We start from the raw sequence: 20,074 nt of genomic DNA on the forward strand, positions 1-20,074 counted from the left end.
GAGTCTCTTCTGTTCCTCCTCTGGCTTTGCAGGACAGGCGCTGCACAGAGAGGGAGAGCTGCGCAGCGCCCCTTCAGCGAAGCAGGAAGAGGAACAGAAGGGGCTCCGTTCCTCCTCCCGCTTTGCTGAAGGGGTGCTGCGCAGCTCTACCTCTCTGCGCAGCACCATTTGCTCCATAAGATGCACTCACATTTCCCCTTACTTTTTAGGAGGAAAAAAGTGTGTCTTATGGAGCGAAAAATATGGTACTTTTTTTTTTTAATGCCCTAAGTCGAGGCCAGATGTGGATACCCAAATCAAAATACATAATACATTTTTGTTCACCCTGGTGCTAGATGCATTTTTCACAAGACAAAATAGTTTGAAAGCTATGGGCCTGCCCTTCTGTATGCCTTGCTTTTACCTGGTGTGTGAGTGGAAAAGCTACTTCTGTTTTGGTGCTCAGGCAATTGAACTCACGGCTCTGGGTAATCCATCTCTGCTAGGGATAGGGGTTTATTTTGTTCACTATGCATTTTGATGTGAAATTACCTGATTTGCCGTTCTCATACCAGTGCTTTGATTGGAACATAGGTACTGGGAGTTGTCTGCGTATCAATGAATTTCTTACAGCTTATCTAACAGGTTATGACTTGTAAGGTGGTCTGAGGGACACATTTTTTTCTTAAATCTTTTTACATTTTCAAGCTGCCTATAGCAGCTAGCAAGCACAGCACTGAGTGAGATGCCTTTTTAAATGATCCAAGTAGCAGCTGTACATCGTAATGTGTGACCTGTTGCTAGGGAATTGTATAGAGAAAAGGATGGCTGCCCTGTTATACCTAAGCGGGTAACTACCTTTTCTTATACAATGTCCATGGTAGCTAAGTAAGGCCTGATGACAAGTTCTAGTGCTCTCTCCTGTAAGGGACCATCATGTAAAAGCACTGGATATACATATTTAGTATATGGACTAAGTGACGCTCATGGTCTCTTCCAATTCTACAGTTTTATGATATTCTCATTCTCTCTCTCTCTCTCTCTCTCTCTCTCTCTCTCTGTCATTCTCTCTCATCTGGTTTGATCCTTATCTTCCAGGAAAAAATAGCAAAGTGGCTGGAACAAAGAACACGAAACCTTGAGTTAATTGACAAGGTAACGTAGTAATTCTCCTGTAAAACCCTGCATATTGCCTCTCTCCAAAAATGTCACTAATGTTTCATTTTTCAAAACAGGCTAACTGGCCAGAAAATGGACTTGAAATGGCACAGGTGTTTTTTATCAGCAAAGATCCAGGTGAAATTGGATCTGCATCTTCCTGGCATGGAGTTTCTTTGGTAAGGATTCTGCTTTCATGAAACCCTTGTTTGGGAAAGTGTGAGCCTATACTTGTGCAGATGCACATGTGTTTAGAATTTGAGGGAGAGGCAGCATATTCTTAATTTATCCTGTTAAGCAAATTACCCCATTGCATTTATTTTAATTAATGAAAATTTTTGAAAGCACACAGTTTTCCAGAATTTAGTAGTTTTCCTTTTTTATGTTTCTGTTAAGTGCAGAAGGATAATTTTGATGCAGGGAAATTTCACTGTTGTGTGTTTCAGGACCATGATGGTGAGGAGGTACGTGGTTTAGCAGAATTAGTCAGTGCTCTGCAGGGCTTGGTGGACCTCTATAAGAAATACAACTGCAGGCTGGCCCTCTGCGACTTTGAAAAGGTACAGTAAATTTGTGGCATTAAACCTCTGTGTAGATGCCTGTGTGTGTGTTTTGGTAAAAAAGAAAGAATGAAAGATTACTGTTACATTTAATTTATTAATGGGATTCTATGCCACTGAGTCATGATTTACATGTAAGATAATTAAAAACACAAAAACAACAAATAGATACCAAACAAGACTAAAATCCTAACGATCCAGCTGGGGAAACCTAACAGAACAAAAATGTCTTCAGCTGTTTCTGGAAAGTGCAGATAGTGGGTTTTATCTCAACAAAAATGCTATTCTGTGGAACATGGGCAGCTGCACTAAAAGCCTGCTCCAAGTTACTGTGGAGTGCCCAGGCTTCTGAGATCTTTGGAACTTCAGGAGAAACTCTCCCATTGGCTGCAGTGATTTACTGAGTGTATAAGGGATAATGAGGTCTCTCAAGTACCAATCCCTTGAATTTGGGTTGGTAGCAGACTGGAAGCCAGTGCAAATTCCCCAAGCAAGGTGTTACATGCAGGCGGTAGTTTGCCCTTGGAAACAACCTGGCTGTAATGTCCTGCACCAGCTGCAGCCTCCAGAAGAATTATCTCTGAAAAGCCGTTAGAAGAGCCAGTGTGGATAGAATATTGGACTCAGATGAAGGAACCGGAATCTGAATCACTGCTTCGCATGAGATACACTGGCTGATTTTAAGCCATTCTACCTCAAAGGTTGTTGTGAGGCTATGATCCTATAGTCACGTAGGAAGAGCCTGCTGGGTCAGGCCAATGGCCCATCTAGACCAGCAGCCTGTTCTCACAATGGCCAACCAGAAGCATGCAGGAAACCCATAAGCAGGATCTGAACTAGGTAAAAGGGCTTTCTGCCCTCTTGTGGTTTCTGGCAGCTGGTATTCTAAAGCATCCCTGTCTCTGATTGCGGCAGCAGAGCAGAGCCATAATTGGCTAGGAGCCATTTAGCCCAATCCTCTTTGAAAGCCATCCAAATTGATGGCTCTCCTCCTGTGGGAGCCGATGCATTCCTTGAAAGGGGGGGGGGGTCGAATGTGAGGAATAAATTGGAACAGATGGAGTGGGCTGCTTTGAATGCATAGTTTGGTTTAAGTAGTCATGTATTAACGGACAAACTATGGTTGTTTTTATTAATATTTTATTGAATTTTACTTTAGTTTACATCAATACCTCAAATATAATCATAACAAAAAACACATTATGGTGAAATAAAAAAGTGGTGAGGAGAAAGGCCAGATTTCATAGCACCGCCCCCCCCTCCCAATTTACTGGTGGGTCAAAATAAAAAAGAAAGACTTGGAACCAAAATACTTGAAGGAGAGCTCCCGCTCCCATTGTCCTGACTGGAGGTTAAGATCTAGGGAGATCTTCCTGGTGTTCTACTTCAGGAGTAGGGCTGAGTGATATCTGGTTTTCAACATCACAATATATCACTAGCTAAATATCACAGTATCTTATATATCATGATATATATCTGCGATGGCTGAGGGCCTTGCTGGGCCTCCCCGCAGGGGCAGAGGGTCTCGCCATACCTCCCCACAGCGGGGGAGTGTGAACTGTGCTTCCCCACAGCAGCTGAGGGTTTCGCCAAAGCTCCCCACAGCAGCAGAGGGTGCGTTGCACTTCCCCACAGCAGCTGAGGGCCTTGATGAGGCTTCCTGCGATGGTGGAGGGTCTTAAAATGTAAGGAAGTAGTAGATTTAATAAAAATGTTAAATAAACCTCCATGTATTGTATTTAATATATTTTCAACTAATTTATATTCAACTAATTTAAGAGTAGTTTAAGTGATTTACTGGTCAACTTGCATCTGCCTCCCTACTCAGAAGTCTAAGGGGAATCTGCTGGAATAAGCTCCACTGACTTCAACTAAACCAGGGGTGTCCAAACTTTTTTCAAAGAGGATTTTTAGGATTGAAGTTGTTGACATTTTTTTAGGATTTTGCCACAAAGTTGTTGCTCTCCGAGGGATAGATAGGCAGGCAAGAGCGGCTGCAAGAGGATTTCAAAGAGGGAGAGTGAGCCGTTGCAAGAGCCCGCTGGAAGAAGAAGAAGAGAGTGAGCCGTTGCAAGAGCCCGCTGGAAGAAGAAGAAGAGTTTGGATTTGATATCCCGCCTTTCACTCCCCTTCAGGAGTCTCAAAGCAGCTAACATTCTCCTTTCCCTTCCTCCCCCACAACAAACAGTCTGTGAGGTGAGTGGGGCTGAAAGACTTCAGAGAAGTGTGACTGGCCCAAGGTCACCCAGCAGCTGCAGGTGGAGGAGCGGAGATGCGAACCCGGTTCCCCAGATTACAAGACTACCGCTCTTAACCACTACACCACACTGGCTCGTGGGTGGGAGCCCGTGGGTGGGAGAGCGAGCGGCATGCAGGGCGCCTGCACGAGCCGGCCAGCGGCCAGGATAGAGAGCCGCATGCAGGGCGGCTACGTGAGCCGGCCAGCGACCGGAAAAGAGAGTAGGGTGCATGTGCGATCTGATGGGTGGGGGGTTCTGTTGTAAACAAAATCTGCCCTTTTTCCCTTACGGGGTATTCAAGAGCCCGTATAGAGTCCTTACATGGATTCCCTATTGGTAGGAGAAAATAACAGGCCAACCAGAGAATATTGAGAAGCAAAGCAGCTCGTAAGCCTGATCTTTATTAAAGCTGTTGCAACAGGGTGCTCCCCTCACACGCAGGAGGACCCAGAACAAAGGTGTGCCAGCCCTTATATAGACATTTTAAATTCCCCGCCCTGGAACTCAAGACCACCCCTCCATACATCATACATACATCACAGAAGGGGTGTAACCCAAGACCCACCCCCCACAAACATCATACCTACATCACAGAAAAGGCGGTCTATAACAGAAATTTGAATGTTGTTGTTTTTCCTGTCTGCCAGGTTATCTGATAATGCCTTTCCTGGTAGTCTGCCCATTCCTTTAAAATGGTGATTACCCAATTCCTAAGACAATGGGAAGGTTCCCTCACCCCCTCCCTCCTTGCAGAGAAACACTTGGTCAGCTTGGGAGTCAAAATGGTTTCAGGACAGTCTTCCTGTGCTGCTCCAGACATGTGGTCCACATATCTATGTTTGTGCTTGGTTGGTACAATTATGAACATTTTATAGACCTTAAATTTTTATTACAGTTCCAAGAGCTGCATGGCGAGCCTGCGGGCAGGTGAGCAAGCCGCACCGCATAACCACCCAGTGGGAACGCTGCCCACGCTCCCACTCTGGAACACAAGTGCCTCTGGGCCCAGATTAAACCAACCGGCGGGCCAGATTTGGCCCAGGGGCTGGACTTTGGACATGCCTGAATTAAACGTACTTCGACTTTCCCAGGTGTAAGCCCCATTGAATTCAGTAGGGCTTGCTTGTTGAGTAGACACGCATTTGCTTGCACTCCTTCCTGAAAAACACCCTCCCCATCATTCTCACACAGTACCCAAGCTCCCATTTCATCATAAGGCAGCCAGCTAAATCTTCTCCCCTCCACTACCCCCCCAGAAGGGCCCCCCCAAACCTTCATCCCACCTGTCTCTCCCTTTTTATCAAAGGGAGGGAGAGAGGGGAAGCAAGCTAAAAGATGGTCACATTTGAATTTAAAAAACCACCCTTTTTAATATGTAGGAAAGCTATTTAGGGGGAACCAACAATAAACACCACCAGAAAATAAAAATAAAAACTCTTCCCCCTCTTTTTTTTCCACTGATGAGGCTTTTTCTTGAAGTGCTTTCCAGTTCTTTGTTTATGTTCTTTTTTGTCCAGCTTTAGAAGAACCTGTATTGTTAGCAGGCTCTGCATAATTAGCTGAGCTCTAAGTGGAAAGACACCAGTGAAGCTGAGAGTTCGCTGGTTCTGTGTCGTCATTTCTTATCAGTTAGGAGGGAGGAGGGAGAGAACAAACAAAGCTGGAGACCCCATGCCTGCAAATTATCTGCAAAGCAGAGCCACCCCTTGGGAAGCTGTTAAGTCTCCACCTTTTGTTCACTGGTATATTGCCTTGTTGAAACACTATCACAATGTTATTTCAATACCAGTATTCAACTATATGGCAATTTATTGCACAGCCCTCCTCAGGAGCTGTCTGTTACACAGTGACTCAGAGTAGCTCCCTGGTTGTTGTTGTTGTTGTTTATTAGATTCATATGCCTCACTTTATCACAAGATCTCAGGGCAGTTCACAAGATAAAAATACATGGTGAAAGCAGAAATAAATAGTTAAAACAAAAACAACAAAATAATAAAACCCCCTTTGCACAGACGTATTTAAAAGGCTGTAGTATAGTTAAAGCCATGGTTTTCCCGGTAGTGATGTATGGAAGTGAGAGCTGGACCATAAAGAAGGCTGATCGCCGAAGAATGGATGCTTTTGAATTATGGTGCTGGAGGAGACTCTTGAGAGTCCCATGGACTGCAAGAAGATCCAACCTCTCCATTCTGAAGGAAATCAGCCCTGACTGCTCACTGGAAGGACAGATCGTGAAGCTGAGGCTCCAAGACTTTGGCCGCCTCATGAGAAGAGAAGACTCCCTGGAAAAAACCCTGATGTTGGGAAAGATTGAGGGCACAAGGAGAAGGGGACGACAGAGGACGAGATGGTTGGACAGTGTTCTCGAAGCGGCCAGCATGAGTTTGACTAAACTGCAGGAGGCAGTGGAAGACAGGAGTGCCTGGCATGCTCTGGTCCATGGTGTCACGAAGAGTCGGACACGACTAAACAACAACATGTTAATCAGCCAAAGGTGTGATTGAGGAGGAACATTTTTGCCTAAAGATGTAGGCACCAGATGAACCTCCACAAGTAGGGGGCCACTGCTGAAATGGCCCACTCTTGTGTTTGTCACCCTCCATATCTCACATGGAGGAGGCACATGAAGAAAGACCTCAGATGATGAATGGGTAGATTTATATGGGGAGAGGCAGTCCTTGAGGTACTGCTGTCCTGAGCCATATTGCTGGTTGTAGAATACCTTCCCCTTTGAGGTATAGCTTGTGCAGACTCTCTTGTTCCTGCATTTGGTTGTTGATACACTTTTCGAAATGTTTAGACATTAAAGATGGCTATTAGCTGGTGTTAAAAGAGAAGATAGTATGTATGTCAGGTGCTACTTGTGAATTTCCCAGGGTGTTTGACTTGTCATTGTTGGAAGCAATGTACTGACCTAGATGAGCCTTTAGTCTGATACCAGCAAGACCAGTTTGTTTTTAAAATCAAAATCAAATGGACCTGTTGGTGGATGGAGTTGGTGGCTTTTGTGTGATAATGAATCATCTGAGCAGTTGTTCCTAAACTCCACCCCCCCCCATATGAACTACAATGGTACCTCTGGTTATGTCCGCTTCATGTTACTGTTGTAAACAAAAATTGCCCTTTTCCCTTCTTAGGGAAAAGGGCAATTTTTGTTTACAACATTACGTTCTTTCAGGTTATGTCCTGCGGCGAACCTGAAGTACCGTACCGGAAAGGGTTACTTCTGGGTTTCGCCATGTGCACAGATGCACAAAATGACGTCATGCGCAGAAGCGGCAAATTGCGACCCATGTGTGCGCAGATGCGCCGCTGCGGGTTGCGCTATTTTCATGTTGCCAACGGGCCTCCGGAATGGATTCTGTTCGCAACCAGAGGTACCACTGTACTTAAAAATTGTTGGTCTCTTGTAGACCACTTAGGGCTGGATTTAGCTTCCCTGTTCTGCTAGAAGCAGCCAATTTTTAGTGCTTCTTTTTTATTCTATTTTATCGTATTACAATTTTCATTCCATAAAATTAAAATTATAGTTCAATAAAAGACAATATAATTAATTAAAAACAATAAAAATGCAATTAAAAATCAATATGAATATTTAGTGTGGACACACTGTGGACCATTTGAATGAAGCTCACGGACCACATTTTGGTAACCCTGCTTTAGAGCAGAAGGTGGGTTATTGTATCACAATCAATTCTACGTTCTGCTCATCTTGCTACATAGCTAGTTCTTCTATTGTTTTATTTTGTTTGTTTCATAGGAAAATGCAAATAGGACTGTGTTTCGTATGCTTGATAAAGTACTTGCAGCAGAACTCATTCCAGCTACCTTAGAGAAGTATATTGAACCATACATGCATCATCATAATCTGGAGAAAGATGAAATTCTATTGCAGTACATAAAGGTATGCTCCTTTCTCTATTCAAGATCAATACAAAATCTTTTCTGAGTATTAAATAACTAAAGACTTTATTTCCCTCTACAGGGAGCCAGGTGCTTCTTTTCTTAGGTAGAAAAGTATGAATTTACAAAGAACTAGGCTAATTTGCATAATATTCAGCATTTAAATACTTCATTTTTTTCTCACCAGTCTGATGTATTCTACATTTTCTGTTTGGGACAATGCTGTTTGGATTCAAGGAAGAGTAGCTTCTTGGTATGGGCAGGCACTCCAAGACATCCCTTTAGAGTGCTCTCCCGTGACTTATTCCACTTGTGTAGCCCTGGGAGTTCCATGGGTGTAGGTTGCTGGGTTGAGACAGTGTGATAATGTGTGTCAGACCTGGAAAAGGATTTGTGGTCTACTCTGGAGTTCACCTGGGACGCGGGTGGCGCTGTGGGTAAAAGCCTCAGCGCCTAGGGCCTGCCGATCGAAAGGTCGGCGGTTCGAATCCCCGCGGCGGGGTGCGCTCCCGCTGCTCGGTCCCAGCGCCTGCCAACCTAGCAGTTCGAAAGCACCCCCGGGTGCAAGTAGATAAATAGGGACCGCTTACTGGCGGGAAGGTAAACGGCGTTTCCGTGTGCGGCTCTGGCTCCAGAGCAGCGATGTCACGCTGGCCACGTGACCCGGAAGTGTCTCCGGACAGCGCTGGCCCCCGGCCTCTTGAGTGAGATGGGCGCACAACCCTAGAGTCTGTCAAGACTGGCCTGTACAGGCAGGGGTACCTTTACCTTTACCTTTACCTGGAGTTCACCTGGGCAAGTCTTGCCGAAATACCTGCTTGACTGTGAAGCTTAAAGCAAATGGAGAAACATATAAAGAGATTAAATGAGATTGCCACAGTGAAGAATCCTCATGGCTTGGTGTGCAGGAGGCAACAGAGTAGTGGCAGAAAGAGGAGGAAGTCCCCTATTTGGAAGCCTCCTTCTGTTGTCAACAAAAATCTGCCCTTTTCCCCCTTATGGGGTATCCAAGAGCCCATATAGAGTCCTTACGTAGGTTTCCTATTGGTAGGAGAAAATAACAGAGGCCAACCAGAGAATATTGAGAAGCAAAGCAGCTAGTAAGCCTGATCTTTATTGATTTGTTGCAACAGGGTCCTCTCTCACCACACGCAGGAGGGAGGAGGAACCCAAAACAAAAGTGTGCCTGCCCTTATATAGACATTTTAAATTCCCTCCCTGGAGTCCAAGACCACCCCTCCATACAGCATACATACATCACAGAAAGGGCGGTCTACAGTAGAAATCTGAGTGATTTGTTTACCTCTTGTCTGCCAGGTTACCTGTTTAATGGTCACTTGATTGGATTGCCTGGGGAGCCTGGCCGGTCTTTTGTAATGTTAAATACTTAGTTTCTGAGCCAGGTCACAGGCTCACACCCTATTCATATCTTAAATGTGCCCTTAAGACAAGATTCGTGAGGAAAGAGACAATGGGGAGGTTTCCCACTTTGACCTTGCAGAGAAATAATTGAGGTCCATTTGTTCAGGACTTTTTTTCTGTGGGGTTTTCAGACATGTAGTTTATATATTTATGTACGTGTTTGCTTGGTACGTTTATGAACATTTATTACATATCTAAGACCTTGAAATTCTTATCACACTACACACACAGTGAAAGACTGTCTATACAGCCTAACTGTATTGGCTTGTAGCTGTAAATAATTTCCTGTGCAGTCTGGAGCTGGGTGATTTTTCAATTTAGTGTCTGAAACTAGTATGACATTCAGATCCTGATATCAATTTCAGACTTTTTGAGCTGGCAATACATCACAGCTCCCCAGCCACCACTGTTGTAAACAAAAAATTGCCCTTTTCCCTTATGCGGTATCCAAGAGCCCATATAGAGTCCTTACATAGGTTCCCTATTGGTAGGAGAGAATAACAGAGGCCAACCAGAGAATATTGAGAAGCAAAGCAGCTAGTAAGCTTGATCTTTATTTAAGGAAGCCCCAGCAACCCTACCACCTTGGCTTCCATGAGCTGGAGAGGTATGGCAAGGGGGCTTGCTCATCTGAAGGGCTGGGCAATTTATCTGGCTGCTTCTTCCTCCCCTAAGATGGGGAGGAAGAAGCAGCCAGATACAATTCAGACATTGTGATATATCAGTATACTGTGGTATTTAGCTGCTGGTGTATCATGATGCTGAAAACCATCCATCGCCTGGCCCTAGTACAGTCTTCAACAAATACACAGCCCTATGTTTAGTACTTGGTTTCTTTTTAAATTTGTTTTGTAATAATTGCATTGTTTAAATCCTTGTATTGTAAACTGTGGTGGCATTTTATTTACAGTGGAAAGTGTTGGTTCTAGGAAAAATAGGTATAAAGGAGATCCAAGTTTGGGGCAAGTAGTCTTTGGTGAGAAAACCCCAGCAGAGAGTCAAAATCACAAAATATGCAGCAAAGTAAAATGTGGAAATTTAGGCTCTTAGACCTTTAAAATATGCCCTTCCAAGTTCTTTCCGGAGTTTCCCTCTTCCTTACCTTGGTCTTCTTCCCTCCCCTTTTTGAAAATGGGAACAAGACTTGCCCGCCTCCAGTCTGCAGGGACCTCCCCTGTTCTCCAAGAATTCTCAAAGATTATAGACAGAGGCTCTGTCAGTACATCAGCAAGCTCCTTTAGCATCCTTGGGTGCAGCTCATCAGGCCCTGGAGATCTGAATTCATTTAAAGTAGCCAGGTGTTCCCTTACTACTTCTTTTCTTATCTTGGGCTGCAGCTCCCTCCTTGCATTGTTGATTCTGTTACCACCAGGTTGGGCACTGCTTTTCTTTGGGGTAAAGACAGAGGCAAAGTCTGTGTTAAGCATTTCCACTTTTTCTCTGTCACCCAGTAGTATTTCTCTGCTCTCAAGAGGCTTACTACTTGCATGTTCTTCCTCTTGCTTGGAAATAGCCAAAGAAACCTTTCATTATTATTTTTAATCTCTCTTTCAAGCCTGATTTCATTCTGAGGTTTTTCCCACCTGACATTCTCCTTGCAACAGTTGACAACTGATTTCTCCTTTCTTCTATTTTTATAAATGCCCATTCTTACATACTCAGCTCATCTGTAAGTTCCTTATGCAGACACACTGGTTTCTTTAGGTGCCTCTCACTTTTCTTTCTTTTTGGAATTGTCTGCCTTTGTGCTTTCAATATTTCACCTTTAAGAATCTTCCATTCACCTTGGAATCCCTTTGCTTTGAGAATTTCTAACCGTTGGACTTCAACCAGTAGTTCCTTAAGCATTTTGAAATTATCCTTCCTAAAGTCCAGAGTGCATGTCTGACTATACTTGGCTTTCCCTTGCCTTTGTATCATGAAACCCAAGAGGACATGATCACTTCCTCCCAAGATTCCCTGTACTTCTACGTTTTCAATCAGTTCCTCCCTGTGGTGAGGAACAGGTCCAGGAGAGATGACCCCCTTGTTGCTACTTCCATGAAATGAAATTGTCATTGGGGCAATTGAAAAATTTATTGGACCTTACAGTTCCAAGAGATATTGGGGTAGTTTATGTCTCCCATGACTACTATAGCTCTCCTTTTTGAATGTTTGTTAATCTGCTGTAGGAAGGCATCATTCAAGTCCTCAGTCTGGCTTGGAGGTCTGTAGCAGCACCCACAGCAAGGCCACTTGCTGTTTCCCTATTCTACAGTTTTTACCCATATACTCTCAATCTTCCATGTTCCAAGTCCTGGATCTCTTCACAAGTGTACATTTTCTCCTTCTCCCTTCCTGCTTGATGTATTTCTTTTGAGCAGTGTCAGGGAACTGCCATCAGTGCTGGAGGGAGAGAGCAAAATCCAGAGGGATTCCAGAGAGCGTCCCGGGATGGGGAGAGGCAGCCCATCTTCTGGGGAAGAGAATCAGCGTAGCACCAGTGGAGAAGGGGGGCAGATGGGGGAAGCGGCGAGGCGGTCCCATGACTCCTTGCCGGGGACCAGCGGGGAGAGTAGAGGTCCTCTGCTGCCTACGCCCTCCTTGCGCAGAAGGCTTTCACGCAGAGAGAGTAGGAGGAGACTAGGCGTCAAAGAGCTTCTTTGCTGGAAGAAGTTTAAGAAACGCCCACTGACGGATTCTGCCAGCGATTGAGACAGCCACGGGTGAGTGGCTGTCCGGACAGAAAAGGTTCACTCAGGCAATACAGCCGGGTGTTTGCACCGGCTTACGCACGAGCAACCCCTTGAACCATCACAAGCAGGTTGTACCCCTCAATTTCTTCCTGTCTTCTTACCAGATTGCAGTAACACCTTTACCGAGGTAAGTGTGTGTAGGACTCTAGTCTAAAAACTGCATAGGAATTATACTAATGAATGGCATCTATTTTTAAAAAGGTTGATTTTTAATACTTTTGAAATACTTTTGCCACAACATTTTCAAAACTTTCTTAAAATACTCTTTAGGACTTCCTGGAGCGGTATTGTAAACAGTCGACCTCTGTCTTTGACACTACGTGGGAAGCAAAGGCCATCGCTGTCTTGAGCTGCATGTCCAACATAGATGTGAGTAGGACAAGTGTGCCAATGTTCCAATGATCCCTCTTTTCATATTGAAATGCATGCGGGATGAGAAACGCCTCTGGTTTGGAAAGAAGAGGCCAGTGGCACATAAGTCATAGAAATTTTCTTTTATAGTTGATCTTTGAAGGCGTGCTAGCAGTAACATACAGTGCTGTGGTTCCTTGGAATCCAGGAGTGGAACAGCTGGTTCAACAGTACCTGGACATGGACCATGACAAGTAAGAGAACAAACACATGTGTACCTCTTAGCCTTTAAACACAAGGGGTAGCAAACATGATGCCCTCTGCAACTCCCATCGTCCTTTGGTCTTCACCAAGCTGGATGGGGCTTGTGAGAGTTATGTAGTCCACAAGATCTGAAGACCACCAAGTTGGCTACTTCTGCTCTAACACTTAGTGACTTCAGGAATTGTTCCTTGTTTGTTTGACTTAACTGCTCACTTTTCTCTTCGTTAAAGTTTGAAGACTGTATAACATTAAAATAATGACTTACTGTGGTTGGATAGTCAGTGGGCCAGCATTGATGGTTTGGGCCTCTTGAAGCCTCTCATAGCATTGGACTGCCAGATACCCAACTGGGTCATTATATTAAATTTCACTCAGTGCCCCCTTTGGGTAAACAGTATTATAGTGCTGTTTAAAACACCTGCAAATGCATAAGAATCTTTCACGCATGAGCTGTCTTTCGTGATGAGAATGGCATTGTGATTGGCTAGCCCTGTGTGTCAAGGGGCCCTACTAATATACACATGGGGAGTTTCTTAAGGGGATTCCTGGGATCAATCAGGAGCCCCCCCTCATAAGGAGGAGCACTACATTCATACATCAGTAAACAGGCAATATCTTTTTTCTATTGTCAGTCCATTAGTCCATCCAGCTAGTATTGTCTCCACTTACTAGCTGAGTTCTCTCCAAGCCCTGATGCCATTAGGGATACACTAGGAATGCTATGCCCAAATGTGGGGCCTCCTGCGTGCAAAACATGTACTCTCTCACTAAGCTGTGGGCCCTCACTGAATAGCTCACATACTCTTCTTGCTCTCAGATGCCCAACTGGTTTAGTATCTTCATGCTTGCTCTCCCAGGACTGAACTTTTAATTGGGCGGGGTGGGAATTGAATTTAAATCCTGTCCCTGAATGTTGGTAGAACAGAAGCCATTTGGGCATGTCTTACACAGCTTAGCTGTGCAAAGACAGGAGTGAGAGGCTACTAGAGCAGCCTTAGGTTTTAGCTGTAATTCATATGGGTAATTTTGTACCATTATACAGGGGTGTTGAAGTTCAGGAAAAGAGAACAAATGTGGTCTACCAGGCCTTGTGGTTCTCTCCAGACTATACACTCACGAACTTTTGCCTAGTGGAAACGAGAGATGGCCAGAGCAATGCAGAAGCCCCCAACTTTTGCATGGCTAGTACATAGCTAATTGTCATTGCAGGCATTTGCTCTGCCCTGGCCCTGCCCATTGGTGGCATATGGTCTCATGAAGTATGCCCATGCGAAATGGTTCCCTGTCCTGGCACTGTTGTGATTAATTTATTTGTGAGAGGTGGAGGGAAGATGGCTTAAGCTGCAAGTGGGACAGAAATATATGGGGTTGGCCTCCTTTGGGGAATGTTCTAGCTGCTTTGGCACAAACTTTTGTTTGTGGTATTTCTGCAACTGAAACAGCTTATTAGATTGGTCTGCCAATTTGTCAGAAGCTGAAATGTAAGTGCAGGCACACTTTATCTGCAGGGTGAAGCTTCTGCAAGAAGGTTATAGGCTGATGGAAATGAAGAAACTTTTGCGGAGCTATGGTATAAGAGACACCAATCTTTTAAATGATAAACAAGTGATGATGGTAAGTGGGGTCCTTTTTTTGGTAAAATGTACAGAAATAAGTCCCAATCATTTGAGTTGAAGAATGCTGTCATTGTTTGCAAGATTACAGCCTTTGTTCATATGCCAATTTTGGTTTATGCATATTAAAATTTAACTTTATATGCAAGATACTATGTTCTGTGATGAATATATTATGTCAGGCTTCCTCAACCTTGGCCCTCCAGATGTTTTTTGAAACTACAATTCCTATCATCCCTGACCACTGGTCCCGCTAGCTAGGGATCATGGGAGTTGTTGGCCAAAAGCATCTGGAGGGCCGAGGTTGCGGAAGCCTGTATTATGTATTATAGTGTACTGATTTGTGTCTTTTTCCAGATGCTGGTAAAGTACATTCTACAACAAGGCTCAAATACTTCTTTAGAAGATGCTTTGAAAATAGTAAATGCATATATGTTGCCCACTGCAGATGTCTATGTCTGGAGGATTGTGGAACTTATTGATAAAGAAAAGGTGTGAACATACTCATTCTTTACATTTTTTTCTTTAAATATCCAAACTGTCCATTAGAAATACTTCATATTTAATTATATTAGGTTACGTGCTCTACAGCAGCTAGCTGTTCTACAACTAGCAACTATTGTAGAAATAATTAACATAATTAACACAATCTTACTTAGTGGTCCATAGCTCAGTGGTAGAGCACAGGTTTGATCCCTGATATCTCCAAATAGGATCTAAACCCCCATATTGCCAATCAGTATAGACAGTACTGAACCAGATAGACCAAAGAGCTGACTTAATATAAGGCAGCTGCCAATGTATCTGGATCTAACTTAACTAGAATTTAACTGGTGCCACATTGCCAAAGGGGTCTCCAGATGTGTTTTCTGAACAGTAGATCTCTGTGCCCCACGGCAAGCTGTTTGTGACTGAACATAGAATTAATACACTTTATGTATGCTTTCAGGGGGATGATATTATAAGTTTATTAAAAACACTGCCTCCTGCTGAAGCTGTGGAAATTGCAGATAAAATGTTGATATGGGGAAGACTGACATTAGAGAAAGAAACAGATGACTCTGAAGAAAAGGTAACTTCCATGAAACTGACTGCTGCTGATAATGTGTAAGTTATCCCCCAAGAGAGGTCAAACAAACATGTTCCCTGTTAAAAGCACAATGCTGTTCTCAAATGTTAACAGTAAAATCTTGCTCTTTGAGGTTGATGGGAGCATTCTCACATTTTCTTTTTCCTGTCCCCTTTCCACTGTCAACAGAAAATGCAGCTGTATATTAAAAAAATTCTTGGGGAGATCCTTGAATTCCTACTTGGTTGTTGTCAGAAAGGTAAATCTTGCATTTATTGTGTTTTAGGTTTTGTAATAAACCATCCAATAACCACTCTTATTCACTCCAACCCACTCTTTTTTTTGGACAGAAAATATTTTGAAAAAAGAGGAATATGAAACAAACTTTAAATTGTTTAAAACTCTTGCAGCCTTACAGGTAAGGATCATAAGGCATTAAATTTTTTTTATGTGCTTTCTAGGTTGAGGTGAATGTAATTATTTAGAGGGAAAATGTAATCATGTATGTGTATTTCTTTAAAATACCCACATTCATCATTCACATATATGTGAATTCATCATTTTCATATATATGTATATGATCAGTGCTTTTTTTTCTAGAAAAATAGGTGCTGATACTCACCATGAAGTTTTTCCAGTAAGTGCCACACTTTTAACAGCCAAAAAAAGAGGTGGTGGTACTGGGTACCCTAGAGTCCCCCCTTGGGGAAAATCACTGAATATGATTGAACCAAACCTCTTCACTTTCTAACCTGAGGGGTTTGGGGAATGGCATTGCTCAGTAGTAAGATTGCAAGCTTCCATGGACATGGTTCCGGGTTCAACCTCCAGTACTTCACTAAAGCAGGGATGAGGAACCTGTGGCCCTCCAGATGTTGCTGGACTACAGTTCCCATCTTCCCTGACCATTGGACATCTTGGGTGGGGCTGGAAGAAATTGGTGTCCTACAACATCTGCAGTGCCACAGGCTCCTCATCAAGGAGTCAAAGCATCTCTGATAGCAGGGCTTGGGGGGGCATACTTGGAGAATCACTGCTAGTTCCATAAGAGTCAGAACTGGATTTGGTGGAGCTCTATTCTGCACACTATGAGGTGGCTCATTTATTTTCTCAGTGGAGTATGTACATTTCATCCCCTATGAATGAACTTGAGCACAAGTATGTGTTTAGCACTGTAAATAAATACAGTTTCTATGGGGGCAAAGCTGGACGTGAAGCTACGCAATTCTATTATTCTATTATTTTCATATTTTTCCTTTCACCCTCTTATTTTATCTTTTTGTTTAGGAGAATTTTAATACCTGTACTTTGGTCGGAGGTCATTGGAATCAATTGTTAGTATCTCAGCTCCTTGAGAAAACTGAAGGAAAAGCATCCAGTTTACAAGATATCAGCATGAAGAAACAGTTGTCCCATGTGAAGCTTGACAAACTGGCTTTGCTTCTGCAGAGGAGCAAGCATGAGATGGCCTTAGAACTGGTTCTGAGAGCATTAGATGCTGGAAAAGTTGAAGAGGCACTAAATATATGCAGGTTTAAAAAATACATTTGGGCTTAGCCATTACCAGTCACTGTGCAATCTGGAGTTTTGCATGCTATATTAACTAACTATATTTATTTGAGGTTATTTTTTGACATCTTACGTCCGTTTGTACTCACCTTAATCATTTCCTTTAAAATTTTGTCCTTAAAGAGATTTTCATGAAGATCATCCTAATGAACAAACAGGACAGTTGCTGTTCTTAGCATGTCAAAAACTTTGTCATATGCTGGGTTCTAGTACTCTGATGGTTATGCCAAAAGGATTAAATCTTCCAGCTGTGGTCAATGAAATGGCATGTCAAGCAGTTACTATTTGCAGTCCAGGTAATGAATAACTTCACATGTTGTTATCTTCTGAAAAAAAATATGGTTTCTTCCATTCATTTTTACATTAAATGAGTAAGAGTTCTTAAAAATTGTTTGAGCTCTTGTATTTTTTTAAAAAGGTAAAATATATTTAAAACATTCACACTCTCTTCACAGATCTGATCTTAGATGCATTGGAGCTTTGCAAATACACCTCATTTGCCCTTGAAATTTTTGGAAAGTGCCAAATTGAGGACTATGGATTTATATCAAAAGTGGTAATGCAGAATAAAGTATTTGCTGTTCATGGTATCTTGCTCTTCAGTTTAATAATCAAAGTTGTCCCTGTTGTACTAAAATAAAAGCAGTAAGGATGTGTTTGGATGCTTTGTATGGCAATATTTGAATACATGACATTTCACACAACTTTTCCCTTTTCTTGTGAGGAATCCTATTCGGAATAAGGGAATTTCCCTTAAGAAAAGGGAAACGTTGACAGCTATGCACAGGACAGGGTCTTACCCCCAAGGACTTTCAGTAGAAACAACAGGCGCAGGAGTAAACAGGAGGAGAATATGGATTCCCACTTAACAATTTTCAGCTGTGTGTTTGTGTGCTCAGAGCCCCACCCATTTATAACCTTATGAACAAGAGCCAAGCACAGGTGTTTCCACACACTAGTCTGATTCCTTTTTGTCTGTTCCCCCTTCCACCTTGGGAGGGACAGTTAAGGACCCAGCAAGATATCTGTGCCTCCCTACTTCATTCATCTTGCTTTTCTTGTGGAGCTTTGACAAAAATGATAGCTAATTCTTTTTGTTTAGACAACCTATTTTGGAGCTGATAAAGACTCTTATGTAGAGTGGATGTTCAATGACTTTTTCACTGAAGATGGAGCACTTCTGGACCTGCCCTCTGTGCTTCCTTCTGCGTATGAAATTGCTACATCTCTAGTGACCCAAGCAGGTAACCTTTGGTAGCTTAAACTTATTTCCACAATCTTTTCTCATATGAACTACTGTTTTAGGGAATTCTGGCACTTTATTCCCCACCCCTCTTCCCTGTCTCTCCAATTCCTCATCTCACTCTGTGTTATTCTTTTTTTGTGCTAGCTAAATTGGTAATATTCAAACCCTTTAGATCCCTACAGTTCACCTTTACGCTATTCAGGGTTAAAATATCGGACATGTTAGTCAATAGTAGTGACTGAATAGTGACACAAGCATTTGGTTAGTTAACTGGAGGAGATGCTTTGTTGATCTTGTGGAGCTGTGTTCTTTATTTATTGTTGTGGCTTTATTTAGTGTGTGGAGTGCTTGTGTGTCTGTCTATATGTTGCACCCTGCTCTGGGATTGATTTTATTTGGAGAGCTGATTATAAATAACCTGAATAAATAGTACTGCAGTCACCCTCACATGCTATGATAAGACAGGGTTGCTTGTTAAGAACATAAGAAGATCAGACAAAGGGCCCATTTAGTCTACCATTCTGTTCTCGCAACCAGATGCCAATGGGAAGCCCACAAATAATACATGAGCGCAATAGACCACTCTCCCCATTTGTGATTATGCGCAACTTGTATTCCGAGGCATGCTGCCTCTGGTTATGGAGATGGTACACAGTTGTCATTAGTGGTAGCAATTGATGGCCTTGTGATGTGCAAATGCAGAAGCGCTTTCTCTCCCTCCCCCCTTGAAGAAAGTAAGGAAAAATAAAACTGGTGGTAATGGAGGAACCACCTGGGAAACCCCCAAGAGAAGAAGGCTCAGAGTCCAGGGGTTGGTGGTAGGGCAACAATGAGTCGTCAAATGTGGAAGACTGGGGAAAGGAGGTGTCGGAAGCTGAAGAGGTAACATGGCTTAGTGAGCAGGGAGAGGTTCAGAATTGGAGGCAGAAAGTGAAGCAGGGGAGAAGAGACCAAGAGGCAGAGATGAGGCTGGCTGATGACAGGTGTCTTCCCCTCCACCCTTGTCTCCCAGAAGCAGAAGAGGCAGAAAAAGGGTGGAGGTGAGGTTGGAGACACACAGATGTAGTCTCTGATTCCTTGCAGGGGGGGACCCTGGAGAGGAGGGGACTTCAACAGCTTTGGAGAGGCAGGGATCTTCAATCTCTGGTTTCTCTTCAGATACTCTGGTTTCTCTTCAGATCGTATAAATCGCTGCAACTGCTTCATAGGGGCAGGACCTGCCAGAGATGTGTTGCTGTGCTCATTAGGCCCGACACTCTTGTGCACATCTGGTTTTGCTAATAAAGAGTTAACTCCAACTTGCACAATGTGATTTACAGTGGTGCCCCGCAAGACGAACGCCTCGCAAGACGGAAAACCCGCTAGACGAAAGGGTTTTCCGTTTTGAAGGCGCTTCGCAAAACGAATTTCCCTATGGGCTTGCTTCGCAAGAAGAAAGCCCATAGGGAAATCCCCGGGGACCTCTTTTAAATGCTGGCCATCGGGAGCAAAGACTTTCGCTGCCGCCCGCCAGCATTTTAAAAGCCCCCAGGACAACGGAGACTTCCCCGCTGTCCCGGGGCGATCTGAAAATGCTGGCGGGCGGGAGCGAAGGCTTAGCTGCCGCCCGCCAGCATTTTAAAAGCCCCAGGGACAACGGAGAAGTCTCCGCTGTCCTGGGGGCTTTTAAAATGCTGGCAGTCGGGAGGAAAGCCCTCCTGTCCCCGGAGCTTGCGGGGCGGGAGGTGGGGAGAAGGGCTTTTCTTCCCATCGCCAGCCTTCAGAACAGCCTTCTGAAGGCTGGCGGTGGGAAGAAAAGCCCTTGTCGTCCCCCCCAGCCTTCAGAAGAGGTCGGGGGACAGACTGTCCCCGGACCTGGTCTGAAGGCGGTTTCCATAGGAATGCATTGATTGATTTTCAATGCATTCCTATGGGAAACCGTGCTTCGCAAGACGAAAAATTCACAAGAAGAAAAAACTTGCGGAA

At 43.7% G+C, this 20,074-nt stretch overlaps 1 protein-coding gene across 10 annotated transcripts in view; it reads left to right on the forward strand.

The window, feature by feature from the left end:
* Positions 1-20,074, forward strand: part of KNTC1 (kinetochore associated 1) — a 90,830-nt gene that overhangs the window by 26,143 nt on the left and 44,613 nt on the right. For all 10 annotated transcript variants that reach the window (XR_008328099.1, XM_053369985.1, XM_053369988.1 and 7 more), the window contains 15 exons: positions 1,078-1,134; positions 1,215-1,316; positions 1,584-1,697; positions 7,698-7,841; positions 12,268-12,366; positions 12,499-12,602; positions 14,121-14,226; positions 14,583-14,717; positions 15,175-15,297; positions 15,484-15,553; positions 15,645-15,712; positions 16,582-16,826; positions 16,987-17,159; positions 17,319-17,419; positions 17,966-18,107. Coding sequence is in view for 9 of the 10 variants with exons in the window: in XM_053369985.1 (XP_053225960.1) it covers positions 1,078-1,134; positions 1,215-1,316; positions 1,584-1,697; positions 7,698-7,841; positions 12,268-12,366; positions 12,499-12,602; positions 14,121-14,226; positions 14,583-14,717; positions 15,175-15,297; positions 15,484-15,553; positions 15,645-15,712; positions 16,582-16,826; positions 16,987-17,159; positions 17,319-17,419; positions 17,966-18,107 (1,783 nt within the window). In the remaining variant the exon portion in view is untranslated. The remainder of the gene's footprint in view (positions 1-1,077; positions 1,135-1,214; positions 1,317-1,583; positions 1,698-7,697; positions 7,842-12,267; positions 12,367-12,498; positions 12,603-14,120; positions 14,227-14,582; positions 14,718-15,174; positions 15,298-15,483; positions 15,554-15,644; positions 15,713-16,581; positions 16,827-16,986; positions 17,160-17,318; positions 17,420-17,965; positions 18,108-20,074) is intronic.

Source organism: Podarcis raffonei, chromosome 16 (assembly GCF_027172205.1).
Source record: "Podarcis raffonei isolate rPodRaf1 chromosome 16, rPodRaf1.pri, whole genome shotgun sequence".
Classification (NCBI taxonomy): Eukaryota; Metazoa; Chordata; class Lepidosauria; order Squamata; family Lacertidae; genus Podarcis; species Podarcis raffonei.